This window comes from Oryzias latipes, chromosome 11 (assembly GCF_053564925.1).
Source record: "Oryzias latipes strain Hd-rR chromosome 11, Olatipes_Hd-rR_3.1".
Lineage (NCBI taxonomy): Eukaryota > Metazoa > Chordata > Actinopteri > Beloniformes > Adrianichthyidae > Oryzias > Oryzias latipes.
This window is the reverse complement of record NC_136247.1, coordinates 16,982,047-16,995,961: the sequence shown is the minus strand read 5'-3', so window position 1 is coordinate 16,995,961 and position 13,915 is coordinate 16,982,047. Positions and strand designations below refer to the sequence as shown.

At 37.5% G+C, this 13,915-nt stretch overlaps 1 protein-coding gene and 2 long non-coding RNA genes across 22 annotated transcripts in view; all 3 read left to right on the top strand.

Annotated features, from left to right (window-relative positions):
• Window positions 1-13,915, top strand: part of adgrb2 (adhesion G protein-coupled receptor B2) — a 317,335-nt gene that overhangs the window by 209,004 nt on the left and 94,416 nt on the right. For all 19 annotated transcript variants that reach the window (XM_078954906.1, XM_078954905.1, XM_078954908.1 and 16 more), the window contains one exon: window positions 261-304. In XM_078954906.1, the coding sequence (XP_078811032.1) occupies window positions 261-304 (44 nt within the window). The remainder of the gene's footprint in view (window positions 1-260; window positions 305-13,915) is intronic.
• LOC144995298 (uncharacterized) lies at window positions 9,287-10,866 on the top strand. The gene is made up of 3 exons (XR_013658880.1): window positions 9,287-9,415; window positions 10,469-10,557; window positions 10,719-10,866. It is a non-coding gene; the product is annotated as an uncharacterized LOC144995298 (long non-coding RNA).
• On the top strand, window positions 11,256-13,482 carry LOC144995299 (uncharacterized). Of its 2 annotated transcripts, none has more exons than XR_013658881.1 (3): window positions 11,256-11,395; window positions 12,925-13,050; window positions 13,343-13,482. It is a non-coding gene; the product is annotated as an uncharacterized LOC144995299 (long non-coding RNA). The 2 variants fall into 2 exon arrangements; XR_013658882.1 differs by having other exon boundaries at window positions 12,925-12,999; window positions 13,343-13,480.

Here is a 13,915-nt window from a genome sequence, read left to right as displayed (position 1 = left end):
TCCTCCTGCCGCCGTGGCCGCTATTTGCTACTCTGCCTCACGACAATGACTCTTTCTCCATCTCTGGCTCCCGCCGTCCTTCGCAATCCCTCTCTTTCATTGTCTGCTTACTTCTCTCCATCGCCCATGCAGCATCACTCTTCCTCCTCTGGCAGTGCGCTCCTCTCTCACTTATCCTCTCGACTGGCAATAACTGCTTATCTTCCCCCCACCCCCACCCCCACCCCCACCCACCCCCTTCCCTCTTCTCTATCTTGCAGGGAACATCAGATGCTGAGTGCATTGTCTGGGACTATGGCAACCCGTAAGTTGGACTGAATGAATGAATGTCATGTGCATGCTGGTGTGCAGAAATGCATGTCTGTCAGAGGGTTTGTCAAGGTTCACTAGTCTGACTCATTTTATTAAAGAATCTAGAACACTCAAATGAAGTCCTTGGTGTTATCGTTAATTAAATAATTCACTGCAAAGAAAAACACAGTTTTCTCTGTGCTGCTGAAAGTTGTCAGTCAGAACTCCGAGCAGCTTTATTCTTTCTATTTTTTTTTATCTTTCCTTCTCACAAAATTGTCAGTTTAATTTCCTGCTTTGTTGTCTACTTTGAACATTTACTTTAATTTGAGCAAAGCAGTTCCTCAGTATTCTTAAGTGTTAGTGTCTAAGTGAGCTACAACTGAATTGGTCTTGTTTGAATAGTAAACCAGCCAACAGACAAAAAAAAAACACACAAAAGAAACAACCAGGATCGATTGTGCTTTTATCTCCATTAACCTACATTAGGATTTTCCAGTTTGTCGATAATAATGATGAACTTTTTAGTAGCATGGAAGAGGCTGCAGTGCTTCCGGCAGCGGTACGGTGTGGAGACAGATCAGGCATGTAGGCTCAGTCTTCATGAACTATCTGGGTTATTTTTTTAGAACTTTAACCAAATACAATCTTATTTTACATTTGCACAACACTTAAAACGTTCATTTTAATATTATAGGCTAGTAATCGCAAAAGTTTAGCCTTACATCGAAATACAAGTAACAACAAGGTCAGAGACAGAAATTCCAAGGCTCTAATTGTGAATGGGGTTACCTATTTAGTGCTAATCCCATTCAGATCTTCAGAGATGGATGTTGGGAATCTATAACCACTAGGGGCAATGTGGAGTTCAGTGTCTTGCCCCATAACTTCGACACATGGGCTGGTAGGGCGGGAACTGAAACTGCGCTCTCCCAATCAGAGGTCGACTGCACTAGGCTTTTATGTGATGTAATGCATCATACTACACATTTGTCAAACAATTTGTTTAGATTGAGATCGAGAAATATGGATCTTACACATGATTTCTCATACAGCCAAATATGTTACTAAACGGTAAGTAGGCAGCTTGCAGTGCTGACTCAGTGCCAACTTTCTCTAAAAAAAAAAAGACCAAATCTGAACCGTGGTTGTCTATAGGGGGCTTTAGCCCACCTTGTCTTCAAAACTCTCACAGTAGATCATGCCAAAATATTGGCCAGACCACTCCTTGTCCACGCAACACATGCTAACACTGTTAGACCTAGATAATGACCTTTGGGTCATGTCTGGCCCACATACTACTTGGCAAGGCGGAAACTGAGTTGTAAGTGCCAAAGTAGAAGAGATTAAACCCAAATGTATCTGCTATCAGCTAAGGAGTGACTCACGTTGCACATATTTGACAGTCTCCATAACTGTGAAAGGCCATAAATGAGTTCTAAGAAGCTGACACCCAAAAATACAGAATCATCTAAGATTTCTTTACTTATCTACTATGTCTTTTGTGTTAATATTGCTGTTAAACTTAAGCTTTGATGTCTTTAAAGAGAGTGTTGCAAAGTCATGCTCAGAGACATACATACCAAACACAGATTTGGGCAACAACAATCTCTATGTCAAGATATGTAGCTCAACGGAAAGGTAGAGTGATAAACCTATTCTTTTTTTTTTATGAGGATGAAGGTTTTAATTCATCATCATACAATAGGTTGTATGACAATGAAGCTTCTCCTTTGTCCAGGTGATGTTCAAATTGCATCATAGCATCTGGGTTTAAAAGTCTAAAACTACCTTCACTCTGCCCTCGACAATGCACTTTCAAGTGGTCACGTCCGATAAAAAGCTTATGTAAACACATGTATATGCGCGTTTTGGGCTTCCACGTTCAAGGCAGTCGCATTCAAACATGGCCACGCAAGTTTCTATGACTCTTTTAAGGCTGCGTACAAAACGCGCGACCATTGTACGTGTGTTGAAAGTTAAACCAGGTCAAACTTTGACCAATCAGGGACTTGGATTTAGTAGTGATGTATAGATGTTGTGACCTTTAATTTACAGAAGTGCCAACTGTTTGAACGTTGATAATGGAGGAGAAATTTATAATTGCAGTTTGTGTCCGGCTGCAATTATTTGACACCAAGTCTTTCGTACATCGGAACTGAGATATGAAAGAAAAAGCCAAGATTTACACCTCTTTGGCATTTCACACTAATCCTCTTCTAACTGTAGCAGTAGCAAAAGAAGAATCCCCCTCCCTGCTGGTCCGGTCCGTCCCCTGCCTGGTGTTTCCTTAGCTTCCGAAGATTTTAGGTCCAGAATGCCATGATTCAACTACAAGACTATTCTATAGAACTGCTCACCCTCCTTAAAACCACCAGACAACCAGTCAATGTGTCACAGAGCTAGTTTAGAATAGATCATTGTCTCCTGGCCTTTCGTTTTTTTGACGAACGACATACAGACTTTTTTAATCAAGACCCATAATTGCATTTCAGAACAAACTAGAGCTCTTAGAGAAAGGGTTACAAAAGAACAGGAAATTCTGTATACTATTTTTTACAAATATTATGAGCCAAACTTGTAATTGAAAATCGGTTTAGATTTGTTGCACAGTTCTAATTGAAATGCTCCACTGCAAGTTGGACAGTGCTGGATTGGGGAGCAATTGTTTTGCTACCCGTGTCATGGTTGTTTTAATTGAAAATGAAATCATAGTGGCATTATTTTTCTTGCCAATGTCAGTAAGTTGTTCATGATCATAATTCTGGGGGACAGATTTGACATATGTCCCTTTGACAGGGTGTAAGAGAGGGATTTGACAGGGGGCCATTACAGCAGGGCTCTTTACTATGACAACAAGATGGATGAAGAAAAATTCTGGTCACCTCAGCTTTCCCTACGAGATCACATGACCAAATGCAGCTCTAAAGAAGCCCTCTCTGGTGTCCAGGGCAAACAATGGAGGTGAGGATTTGCAGGGAGAGGACATGCTATTGTAACTTATCAGAAAACAGTCCCTCTCCGTCAAGGTAAGAGGAACAATGCTGGGAAAAGTCAATTAACTTGCCGCAGATTGCAGCTGCAATCAAATTAAATCCGCAGACACGGCGAAGGCGCACAGCCAGACTGAATATGAAGTGGCAACATGGCAGTGATGTCTATCGTTCTAACATATTACATCTGGGAGGAATTTGGAAAACATCCAAACATAAACATGCAAACTAGGAAACAATGCGCAATAACCTGACCAGAACCTGGTTTAACAGTTTAACATCTTTGGATAACTTGGTTGAGCTAGGCGTTCGGTTTGTTTTGATGTGCCGTTTAGGGACTTTTGTATGAAGGAGTAATTTGGGCCCCCATGATTGCGATTAAATTCGTAAACATATGAAGTCAAATTTTTACAAAAATACAGTTGTAAAATTAGTATTAAAAAATTCTAAACTAAAATGTCACTTCAAGGTTTTAAAATGTTTCTACAAATCAAACATTAGCTGTTTATTATGTTTAGGAAAATTCAGAGAAATCGGATGGACATCACACTCCTCAAGAATTTGGCTAAATTTGCTTTACTTTTTTGTACTTTTTCTTTTTTTTCATGAAATTACAACATTGTTTTCTTTATGAAAAGCATTTCTTTGTAAAATTACGATTCTCTGAATCCTAAAGTCACTATTTTACTTTTGTAAAATGTTGACTTTTTTTCGTAACTGTACAACTTTAATGTCATAAAATTTTGACTTATTTCTCGAAGTCTACTTCTACTTCTTCTTTCTCTCCTGGTGCAACAATTAATCGATGAATTGATGGATCATTTTAGATTCCTAACGAAATTGATCTGTTTGAGCCAGGTTGTTAATCAAATTGACCTATATTATTAATAAAAAATCATTTATAAATTTAAATAAATCATTATATTGATATTGGAAAATACCATTTGGATTGAAGTGTTTTCACACATTGGACTGGAATGATGATGATCAGTTTATGCTGTCACCACATGTGTGACACACGTTATAGTCAAGAGTTTAGCAAAGACGTGACCATACCATGTGCTAGAATGTTCTTATAATGTTCCCTTTGGATTATTTTAATGTGAAAAAACAATAATTGTTCAAATGAACCTATACGGACTATGAATGGAATTGTTGTTAAAACAAATCGTTCAAACCCTGCTTCTTTCTCATCATCTTATGAATTAATTCTCATATATGTTGTATTTTTATGGTGGCCTTAATTTACGTCATACTTTTTTTGATAATAAGTAAAGAAATCATAGGCCCTGCAGAGTTCTAACAGAGAGCCAGGCTATCAGCTCAAGGGCCAGAGCAGCATGTAGTAGACATATTTGTCGTTCATTCCCCGTCCATTGTTTGTCTGTGGCGGGCAGCAGATCTTGTCTGAAGCTTGGCAAGAACGTCGAGTTGATATGGACAGAAAACATGTTGTACAAAGCATCTCTTTGTTTGCTGGAAGATATCGCGTCTCTCTGCCTGGCTGTCTTTCTGACTGAGCGGCGAGCTTTGAGGTTGAGCAGCAGGCAGAGGAGGGGTGGAGAATGTGTGGAAGGGGAGGCAAACACCTCACAGCAGCTAAAGCAGACATCAGCAGAGAGGAAGTTCTGCTGTGGCGGAAAAAAAACAGAACTTTTCCGCTCTGTGACCTGTATATGGATACTATATTTAGTGTGCACAGATGCATCTATGCTGGAAACACAGATTACATTCCCAGCATGTTCCTTTCTTTTCTCCCCTTAATTATCATCACACATTCCTAGATCTGTACTTCTATTTCTATTTGGAGATTATTCCTGAGGAACAGGCTCAAATCTGCAAACGTACTGGTATACTAATGGCATTTTTATTTATTTATTTTTATGGTACGCGGTGCACTTCTCAGAAATCTCCATGCATTTCTGATGGTAGCTCTCTGTCAGATGGCTGATCTGGCCAACAGTTTGTGGCGCTCACAGTTCATCCCAGTATTCATGTGTGAGTGTTTATTTATTTATTTTGCCCCTAACAGGCCCATATGTTGCTGCCATCTGCCCACCCAAATAGTTGAGCTTCCCTCCCTGCCTTTCCCCATGTGCCTGTCCCCTCAACCACCTCTCAACCTGTTTCCGATCGCCTCGCCGGCTCAAATAAACCGGGCTTGTGTTTAACTCCATTAAATGTTTTAGACACTTTTTACCAAGCAGGTAAATAAGAAATGATTATTTAAAGAAACATCCATTTTTGAGGCCTCCTATAAATAAATCGAGTCTTTGAGATGATAGGAAGAATTTCAGGAACTGCACTTTCGGTGTTCTCACACTGATGTCATATGTATGAGTCCTATAAAAGGAAAAAAAAAAAGTGCAAACCTGGTGACTGATCCGGAAAATTAGACCTGGAATTAGTCCTTTCTATTGTATCTTCCTTTTTAAACCACGGTTTCTCCTCTGGAAAATGCAAAGTGGGGTTCTTTTGTCTCTCCTTTTGTTCCTGACCTTGCCTCTAGCATCTTCTTGTTTTGACCCTCTGTAAGCTTCTGTTTAGAATGTCATATTAACTCACTTACCCTGACGTTATCTTACACATGAAAGTAAAAATAAGTTCCACTTTTTTGCTTTCTAATGTTTATGCATCAGGTCCACAAGAAGATTTGGGTTTGCCCAGAAATCAGGTGTATGGAAACTTGCAATTTGGAGCAAGTCAGAAATTGCTGTAGAAAAGTCAGCGTATGGTAAATCCTACATTGATTTGGGGAACTAAAGGCTAAGTACTGCAACGGATGGGGACTGCTAAATCTACACTTCATTATATAATCATCAGTAGGTGTAAGCATTTTATAGAAGCAGAAGTTGGTGCAGGATGATGATCTGATCCCAAATACATTCTTTATCTCAGAGGGCAGTGGTTGCTGTCCATCCATTTGCAAGTTGTCTTAAGGCGACCTGCCACAATTTGGAGTCATTCCAAACCACTCCAGACCATGACAACTGACATGATTGCTTCGGAGTAAACTTCACAGTAGTTCGTCTCAACTTTGAAGGGTACAGTGATCATTGACATTCAAAAACGGAATAAATAAACTAAAATAAAATACATTCGAGCCTCAAGGGCTCTGTTAAAATCCAAAAAATCTGTCATTACCCAAAGGTCCCACCGGAGAACTTTTACGATTTTTTTTTTGTAGCACTTTTTGATGATGGAAGACATAAATAAAGAAAATGAAGCAAAAATTTGGATTTTTGAGTATTTATTTGTTCAAATTAATGTTAATCTGGAGCAGATGGAAAAATGCTGTTTGAAAAAGATTATAAATGGTAAACGATGTCAACTTGTTAAGCTTTTCTACCTTCCTCGAAGGCCCAAAGCGCTTTACAGTCCCAAACCCTTTCACCCATTCACACACACAAACACACACTTCTCTGCCGAACACTGGCGCCAACCTTCCACCAGGGGTATGGTGTATTTGTGATGGAGACAATATACTGGGCGGGGCACAAGCTCCCTGCTCCGACCCATTCCTATGCATTCCCTTGTAGACGACTAGATCCATGTACACCTTTGTTTTCCTCGTCTGAGCTGGAATCTGGTTAAAAACTGAATGGCTGAATTACTCCAACATTGCTCGTCTTTTTTGTTGGACTGGTAAAGTTAGGTTGAGGGTGTGAGGGGCTGTAAGATAGCAGGAGAGCGTGTAAACAGAGAGCTCAGTTAAGGGTGACGGGAAGGGGGCGGGGTTGCTCTGCACCACCAGTCCCATTCACAACTCAGATGTGAATTTCTGATGAAATACTGCTGTTTTCAATGTCCTAGAAAATAACACAAGTTTTGGATTTTGGCACATTCATAACCAAAAGCCCACTGGGAACACTTTGGCAATAGATCAAAAGATGATCGGAGTGGGGTTATTATAAGACTGCATAGCTGACAAGTTTAAGAATAGTTTCAAAAAAGAATCATTCTGTCTCTAAAACAAACATCAAAGCACATCTTGGGTTTTATGCTTGTTGTATCTAAACAACAATCAGACCAGAGAAATTGTGGAACAACTATGGGTAGACACAATTGAAAATACGTTTTTTTATTTTATTTTCCACAATCTGTCTTTCCCAGAAAATACAAGCCCAACACATCAGACGAATATCTAATTAGCAAATACTGTCATTTGGAGGTGACAATTAGTGCATTTTTGGAATTTTTGGAATCTGTCCAAGTAGAATAAATGGTCTTAGTGTTGATCAGTTGAGAACTACTAGATTTAGGTTTAATTTGAAACCTCTGAATTTGAATGTTTGAAAAAAAGGTTAGATTATCATTAAAATAGGGCATTTATTTTCTTTGGGTATGCACACAGTTTTGATTTTTTTGATAACATTACTGTGTGTGCAGCATAAATTTTGAATTATATGTTTAGATCAGACGTTTTAAAGATTCCTCAAGATTACAATTTTTGGTGATACTCGTTCTGTTTATGTCATTCCATAACAAACTAAACGGGCTGTTGCACCTGTGTTAAAACTACAAATATCATCCACTATATTCCAACATTCCATTTTCAAGCTATTCGAACCACAAAAAAAATGCAGTTTTTTAATCATTTCTCATTTCTTTCACACATCAGTTCATTTACGAGGGTCTTAGTCCACAGATCTTCCAACCAATGGAGCACACTAGCCTGGACTCAGTTTACTGATCTACCAATTGGCATGCGGCGATCTCCTGAGCCGCAGCCAATATTACCAACTGGTAAGGGATAAATGTAATGTATAGTTTAGTAAACTTATCAAGGGCTTTGGCTCACTTAATCTTATTTCTAATCCCAAGTGGTGTTCATCTCGAGTGGGGATAAGCAGTCAAGAGCTCCGCCCCCACCCTGACTATTACACATTACTAACACACAGAGCAAAAAGCTACAGCAACTAGCTCTGACATCCACGATTTGACATGCTAGACTCCCATGGGCTTCACGCCAAACTGATCCTACCCTCATCCTTAATGGGGTGTAATCATAAAATAGAATGAGACTAAAAAGTCTCAATGTATTCTTTAAGATGCAAAAACATGAATGATCTAGAATATTCTGACCAAGAACATGGTTAAATAAGCTATACACCTTTCTTTTTTCTTTTTTTTTTTAAATAACTCAAGATGTTACTTTTGGGGAACTTTTTTATACAGTTCATACAGACAATTTATATTGTGCGTGAACTGTTTTCTATGAAACACTTCTTATTATCTGCACCTGATATTATTCAACACTGTCAGAAAAAAGGGTACGGTTGGGGTACATTTGTGAACACTTAGGGTACAAATGGTGAATTTGTACCCTAAGTGAGTCATAATTACACCTTAGGGTACTCATATGTACCATTTAAGGATAAAAAAGGTACAAATATGTTTCCAACCATCAGAGGGCCCATATTTGGACCCTTTATTCCACAAACAAAGGTACAATCACTTGTGTGACAAAAGTAATAATTCAAAGTGTATGAAACGTCACCCAAAATCATTTAATACGTTGTTGGTTATTTGGAAAAGATGCACAAAATAACCAAATATATTTAAGAGACCACACATCTTTTATGACTATTTCTGAACAGTACACAAGCACATTATATTTTATTGATTGTGCAGAGCATCAAGATAATAACTTTTAAACATGTATTAGTGTGAGCCTGTTTTTTTTTTACTTATATAAGAGCTGTTTTAAGTTTTGCCTTTAATTTAGAGCAAAAGCACAATGTAGACAAAATTATTTGATGTTTTTAACCTTATATGGTGTACTTTAACTTGGCCTAAGTTCAATTTAAATTTCTAGTCTTTGAGCTGTTAATTTAAGTTATTTTTTTTCTAATCATACATTCTCATAAAAAAGTAAATTTCTCTGTTACTACGTTACATTATGTGTACATGTAAGTATCTTTTAGCTTTTGTACCTACACAGGAAAAATGAGAGAGTACTTTTTTCGGAGTTACCATCAGTAATTTTTATTTAAGTAGGTGTAAAAACGTAGAGGAAATATGTTGGAGTAAACCAGCGAGACCACGCCCACTCTACTTTCTTAAGTTTCGTTTCTTCCGCCATTTTGTTATCCCGCAGCGGCCGGAGGAAAATAGAGGCTGTGACTGAGGTAAGTCTGCTAATTGCTCAAAAATAAGTTGGAAACTTGTTTTAAGCGGGTTCGGTTATTTTATCTGTAAGGAATAACTTTTTTGTAGTGGAATGCTGCTATTCCACCGTGTATGTGCCTGTGAGGAGATTGCAAACTACGAGCAGGAGTTAGTTTGCTAACGGTTAGCCTCAGCCGTTTGAAGTTCAGCTAAATGCAGCCATTAAATAAATGAAGCTGTTGTTTTTATTGGTGTTGTACCGCGTTCCGTTAAATACATTGAAATATATACATTTTATCACTAGATAATTCTGTCGCCGTTTTACCGATGTACGCTGGCGTTGATGCACCGGTTGTTGTTGCCTACCCCCCCCCCCCTTTTTTTTTTCTTTCTGTCTTTCTTAGTAAGGAAGCCAGCTACTTTTGAAACGACCAGCTCCATAATTCCTACTGATATTTATCAGGTCCGTCGAATTCAATGCGTTTATCATTTTAATCTGTAATGTGTAGGAGTCCAATAACTTTTTTTTTTTTACACCGCAGTATGGCAGTCCTTCCCATTTATATGTCAGCCTGCCGTAGCTGCTGTGCGCGCGCAGCCACCATTTCTCGAATGCAAGACAGTGACAGAGACTGTTTAGGTTGTCATGATTGCTCATTGTTGGTCAAGCGAAGTTTACACTGTTGTTGATTTTGATCATTCTCCTGCAGATTATTTTTTTTAAATGGAGGTCCGTGATTCCAGATACTCGTCACGATTTCCCATACCAAAAACTCATCTATTAACCAGGAAAAAATAATTTTTTTAAATGAAATTCCAAGAAATAAATCTGTAGGTCCTTAGAAGCCAGTGCATTGTCGTCAGTGTTTTATTTTATTTTTTTTTTTTAAAGTTCTGCAAATTCTGCAACATTGCTGTGGCAGCTAGTGTGAACTGTATATTTGCCATTACTATTTTAAAATGTATTAATTTATTTGGAACAGGGCTTAGATCTGAATAAATGCTTTGTTGGTACCTTTTGGTGTTTTAATGTTTTTTTTTTTTTTTTGTAATATATTTTTTTTTCCCACCAGGAAAGATGCAAGCTGTGCGTGAACATGTCGAACGCCAAAAAAAAAATCTTTTGAAGTTCAGCTGACCTTCATATCCTTTTGGGAATGCGGTGAGTGGAAACATCACAATTTCCAGCATTTTTCTTTACAGGAATCAGTCAACTTTGTGGATAAACTGTCAGCTGTGATGCAAACAGATTTTTTTAATTGCTTTTTAATTTAAAGATAATTTCTGTGCTGTATTCTAAACATAATTTTGCTGTGTTCACAGCTGCCAAAAAGTTCAACATCCCAACCTTGGACTTGAAAGTGTTTGATGACTCAAAGACAGAAGTTGATGAGCAGGTTTTTGATCTCCTGTTGAAAACCCAAACCTTGGTGTGTTGGAAATTTGTCTGGCCGAAGATACAAATCCAGAAGGTGAAGTTTTTCTTTTAAATTGTAATTTATGTATTCTGTTTTGAATGGTTTTGGGTAAATTCCCCTTTGATGCCTGAATTTATTTCCAAGGTAAATAATCTGTGTTTTTGCTTTCAAGTACATTAAGAACATTTTTGAGCTGAAGAGTTTTGATTATGTATTTGCATCAATAGGAGTCTGAGGGTTAATGATTTATTTGACAGGATAGTGTGGGGAACAAAACACGGGCAAATAAGTATGAGTTTTTTATCCTATTGCTGTCTTAGACAAGATAATAAATCTGCTAAACTGTTAAGTCGGTCAGTATTTAAAAATCTTTGTTTTTACTTTTTTTGTTTTTGCTATCATACTAATTTAAATATTACAGTAACTGAAAGCTTTAATACTTTGACAGATCAGCCGAGTTGTCCTGCAAACAGCTGTAATAGCAGTTCAAGTGGAGATACTGAAGTGGACTCAGATGACACCATAATATTACAACACAGTCCTACAACAAGACGAAGACTTGAAGACACCTCTCTTGCCAAAGTAAGTAAATAATCTTTTCACAAAGTCATTTCAAGCATTCAAAGTCAGGCTGTCTTTCCAATTCAGTTTAGTTGTCAAACAGTGCAGTATGGCAGATCATCCAAACTAGTTAGTTTTCTAGGGAAACAGCAGATTGCACCAAGTGAGTCACAACACATTGGAATACTGTCCTCATCATACAAGCATATAATTCTTCTGTATTTCCTTAAACAAAGCTCTGCATAATTAACAAGATATTGACTATATGGGCGACAGTGGCTCAGGTGGTTGAGCGGGTCGTCCAATGACCGAAGGGTTTGGCGGTCCGATCCCCGCTCCCACCAGCCAAAAAATGTTTTCAATATAATTGAAAACATTTCAATTTCAAAACATTTCAATATAATTGAAAACATTTCAATTTTTTCAATTATATTGAAAAAATGTTTTCAATATAATTGAAAACATTTTTTAATAATAATGATAATAATATAATTATTATTATACAAAGACAGACATTGATTATGCAGTTTTTGAGGGGGGAAAATGTTTTCTGGGACATGGTTTCTGCAGTTCAATTGGAATTCACCTTCAAGTTCTTGACAGGACTGTTTTGCAGAGTTAACCGGCCTTAACTTCCCCTCATGCCATTGTTTACGCTCCCGTTACCTTACAGTCCCTCACAACCCCCAAGCAACAGAATTGGTGTGCAATATTGGAGCTATCCAGCCTTATAGATGTGAGCCAGATGCCAACTCAGACGAGAAGAATGAAGACAAGCGGAGCAGGGAGCTTATGGCCTGCCAAATGTAGCTTGTACGTAACAACTACAAGCTTTCTCAAATTACATCTTTTCATCTGCTCCTGATTCATCCCAATTTGAGAAAGTAAATATTCAGAAACACAGTTTTATTCTTAAACTTATAACAATATGTCATCATAAAAATGCTACATTTTAAAAAATAACTTTCATTGGAGTGGGTACCCCATTTTTAACATGTCGCAGTATTTTTCTCATGATGGGCACGTTTAAAAGAACACGTTTAAAACTGCACATCTGAGTATTCACTCAAATTGGGATGAATCAGGAACAGACAAAACAAATGCAGTTTGAGGAAGGTCTCTATTGTGACGCACCACATGAAATGAAGTGGGTCCGAGTCCCTCTGCTCTGCTGTATTCTGATGCGTCCACTTGCAGACAAACAGATCCATTAACATCTTCATCATACTTGTCTGAGCTTGATCTAAACTATGGCCAGAAAGCTTCAATATTGGTCACCATTTTGCTTTCACCACTAATGTTAGTTTTAGGTTGGAAGGACTGTAAGCTAACGGGAGAGGGCGTAAACAAAGGGATGATCGGACATCAGCAGAGGGTAACTACTGTGTCAATAGCCCCGCCTACAACTCAGAAGTTAATTTCAGATCAACTCCAAACCACTCTACACAAACTGTCTTTAAACATCATCTCAAAGTGCTTTAACCCCAGTAATCAGTGCTTGCAGTTGTATTTTTTATTATTAATATGGACTTTTAAATTTGATCCAATAGGCGGTTGCTGTCATTGGTGAGGATGCATCATCCGTTGAAGGTCATGTGAATGTCCTGCATATCCAGTACAGCAAGGTGAGAGAGGATATACCAAAGAATTACCCTTTCTTGAAGACAACCTCACGGGTCAGTGACATTTTAAATCAGTTCTCAGCTTAAAATAATTTTGAATGTTAATATAAGCTGAGACATCTGCTAAAATGATCATTAACAGCTTTAACTCAATTGTAAAAACATTGTAATTTTCTAAACCCATATATAAATATATAGTCATTCAAGCCAAATAATATTTATACAATGGGATCACTAAAGGGAAATGGCAATGAAAGAGGCAACAAAGAATATTAGAGTGTTTTATGTCTTTTGTTTGTTTTAGTTAAAGTGAATGATTAATTTTCTAATTTTCTTCAATTTTCAGTTGTTTGATGATGTTGACCGAATGCATCCATCACCTGTCAGTTTAAGCCAGCGCTTCAAGGACGGCGTTTACCAGTATTGTGCCAAAGGTGCTTGAGCTTGTTCAAAGAAAAGCTCCATTAGCCAAAGTCTGCAAAGAAGCAAGAGAAGAGATGCTGGCAGAGGATCTACTAGGTATTGACATAAACGTAATCCTTGGTAATCTTTAGTGTGATTTATAGTTCTTCTTTTTAGAATTCGTATCAATATTATCTTATCACATTTATGCATTTTATTATTTAAATTATGCATTTAAACTTGGTTATAAGTTTACTTTTTTATTATCTATTTTTAGAATGCAGTAGAAAGATGTACTTAAAATGAGGTCTAGTGCTGCTTTTGTTTATGTCACAAGTTTTATTTCATGGTTTAAAAATGGTAACTGAAGTGCTATGTGCTGTTTACAATTGATCAAATGTTAAGGTTATAGTTACAATGAATGCAATGTGAACTGAAGGAAAAATATAGATTTTTCATTATTGTAAAATTACTAATAATTGTAAATATATGCATCCTGTTGTGATACTGTACATAC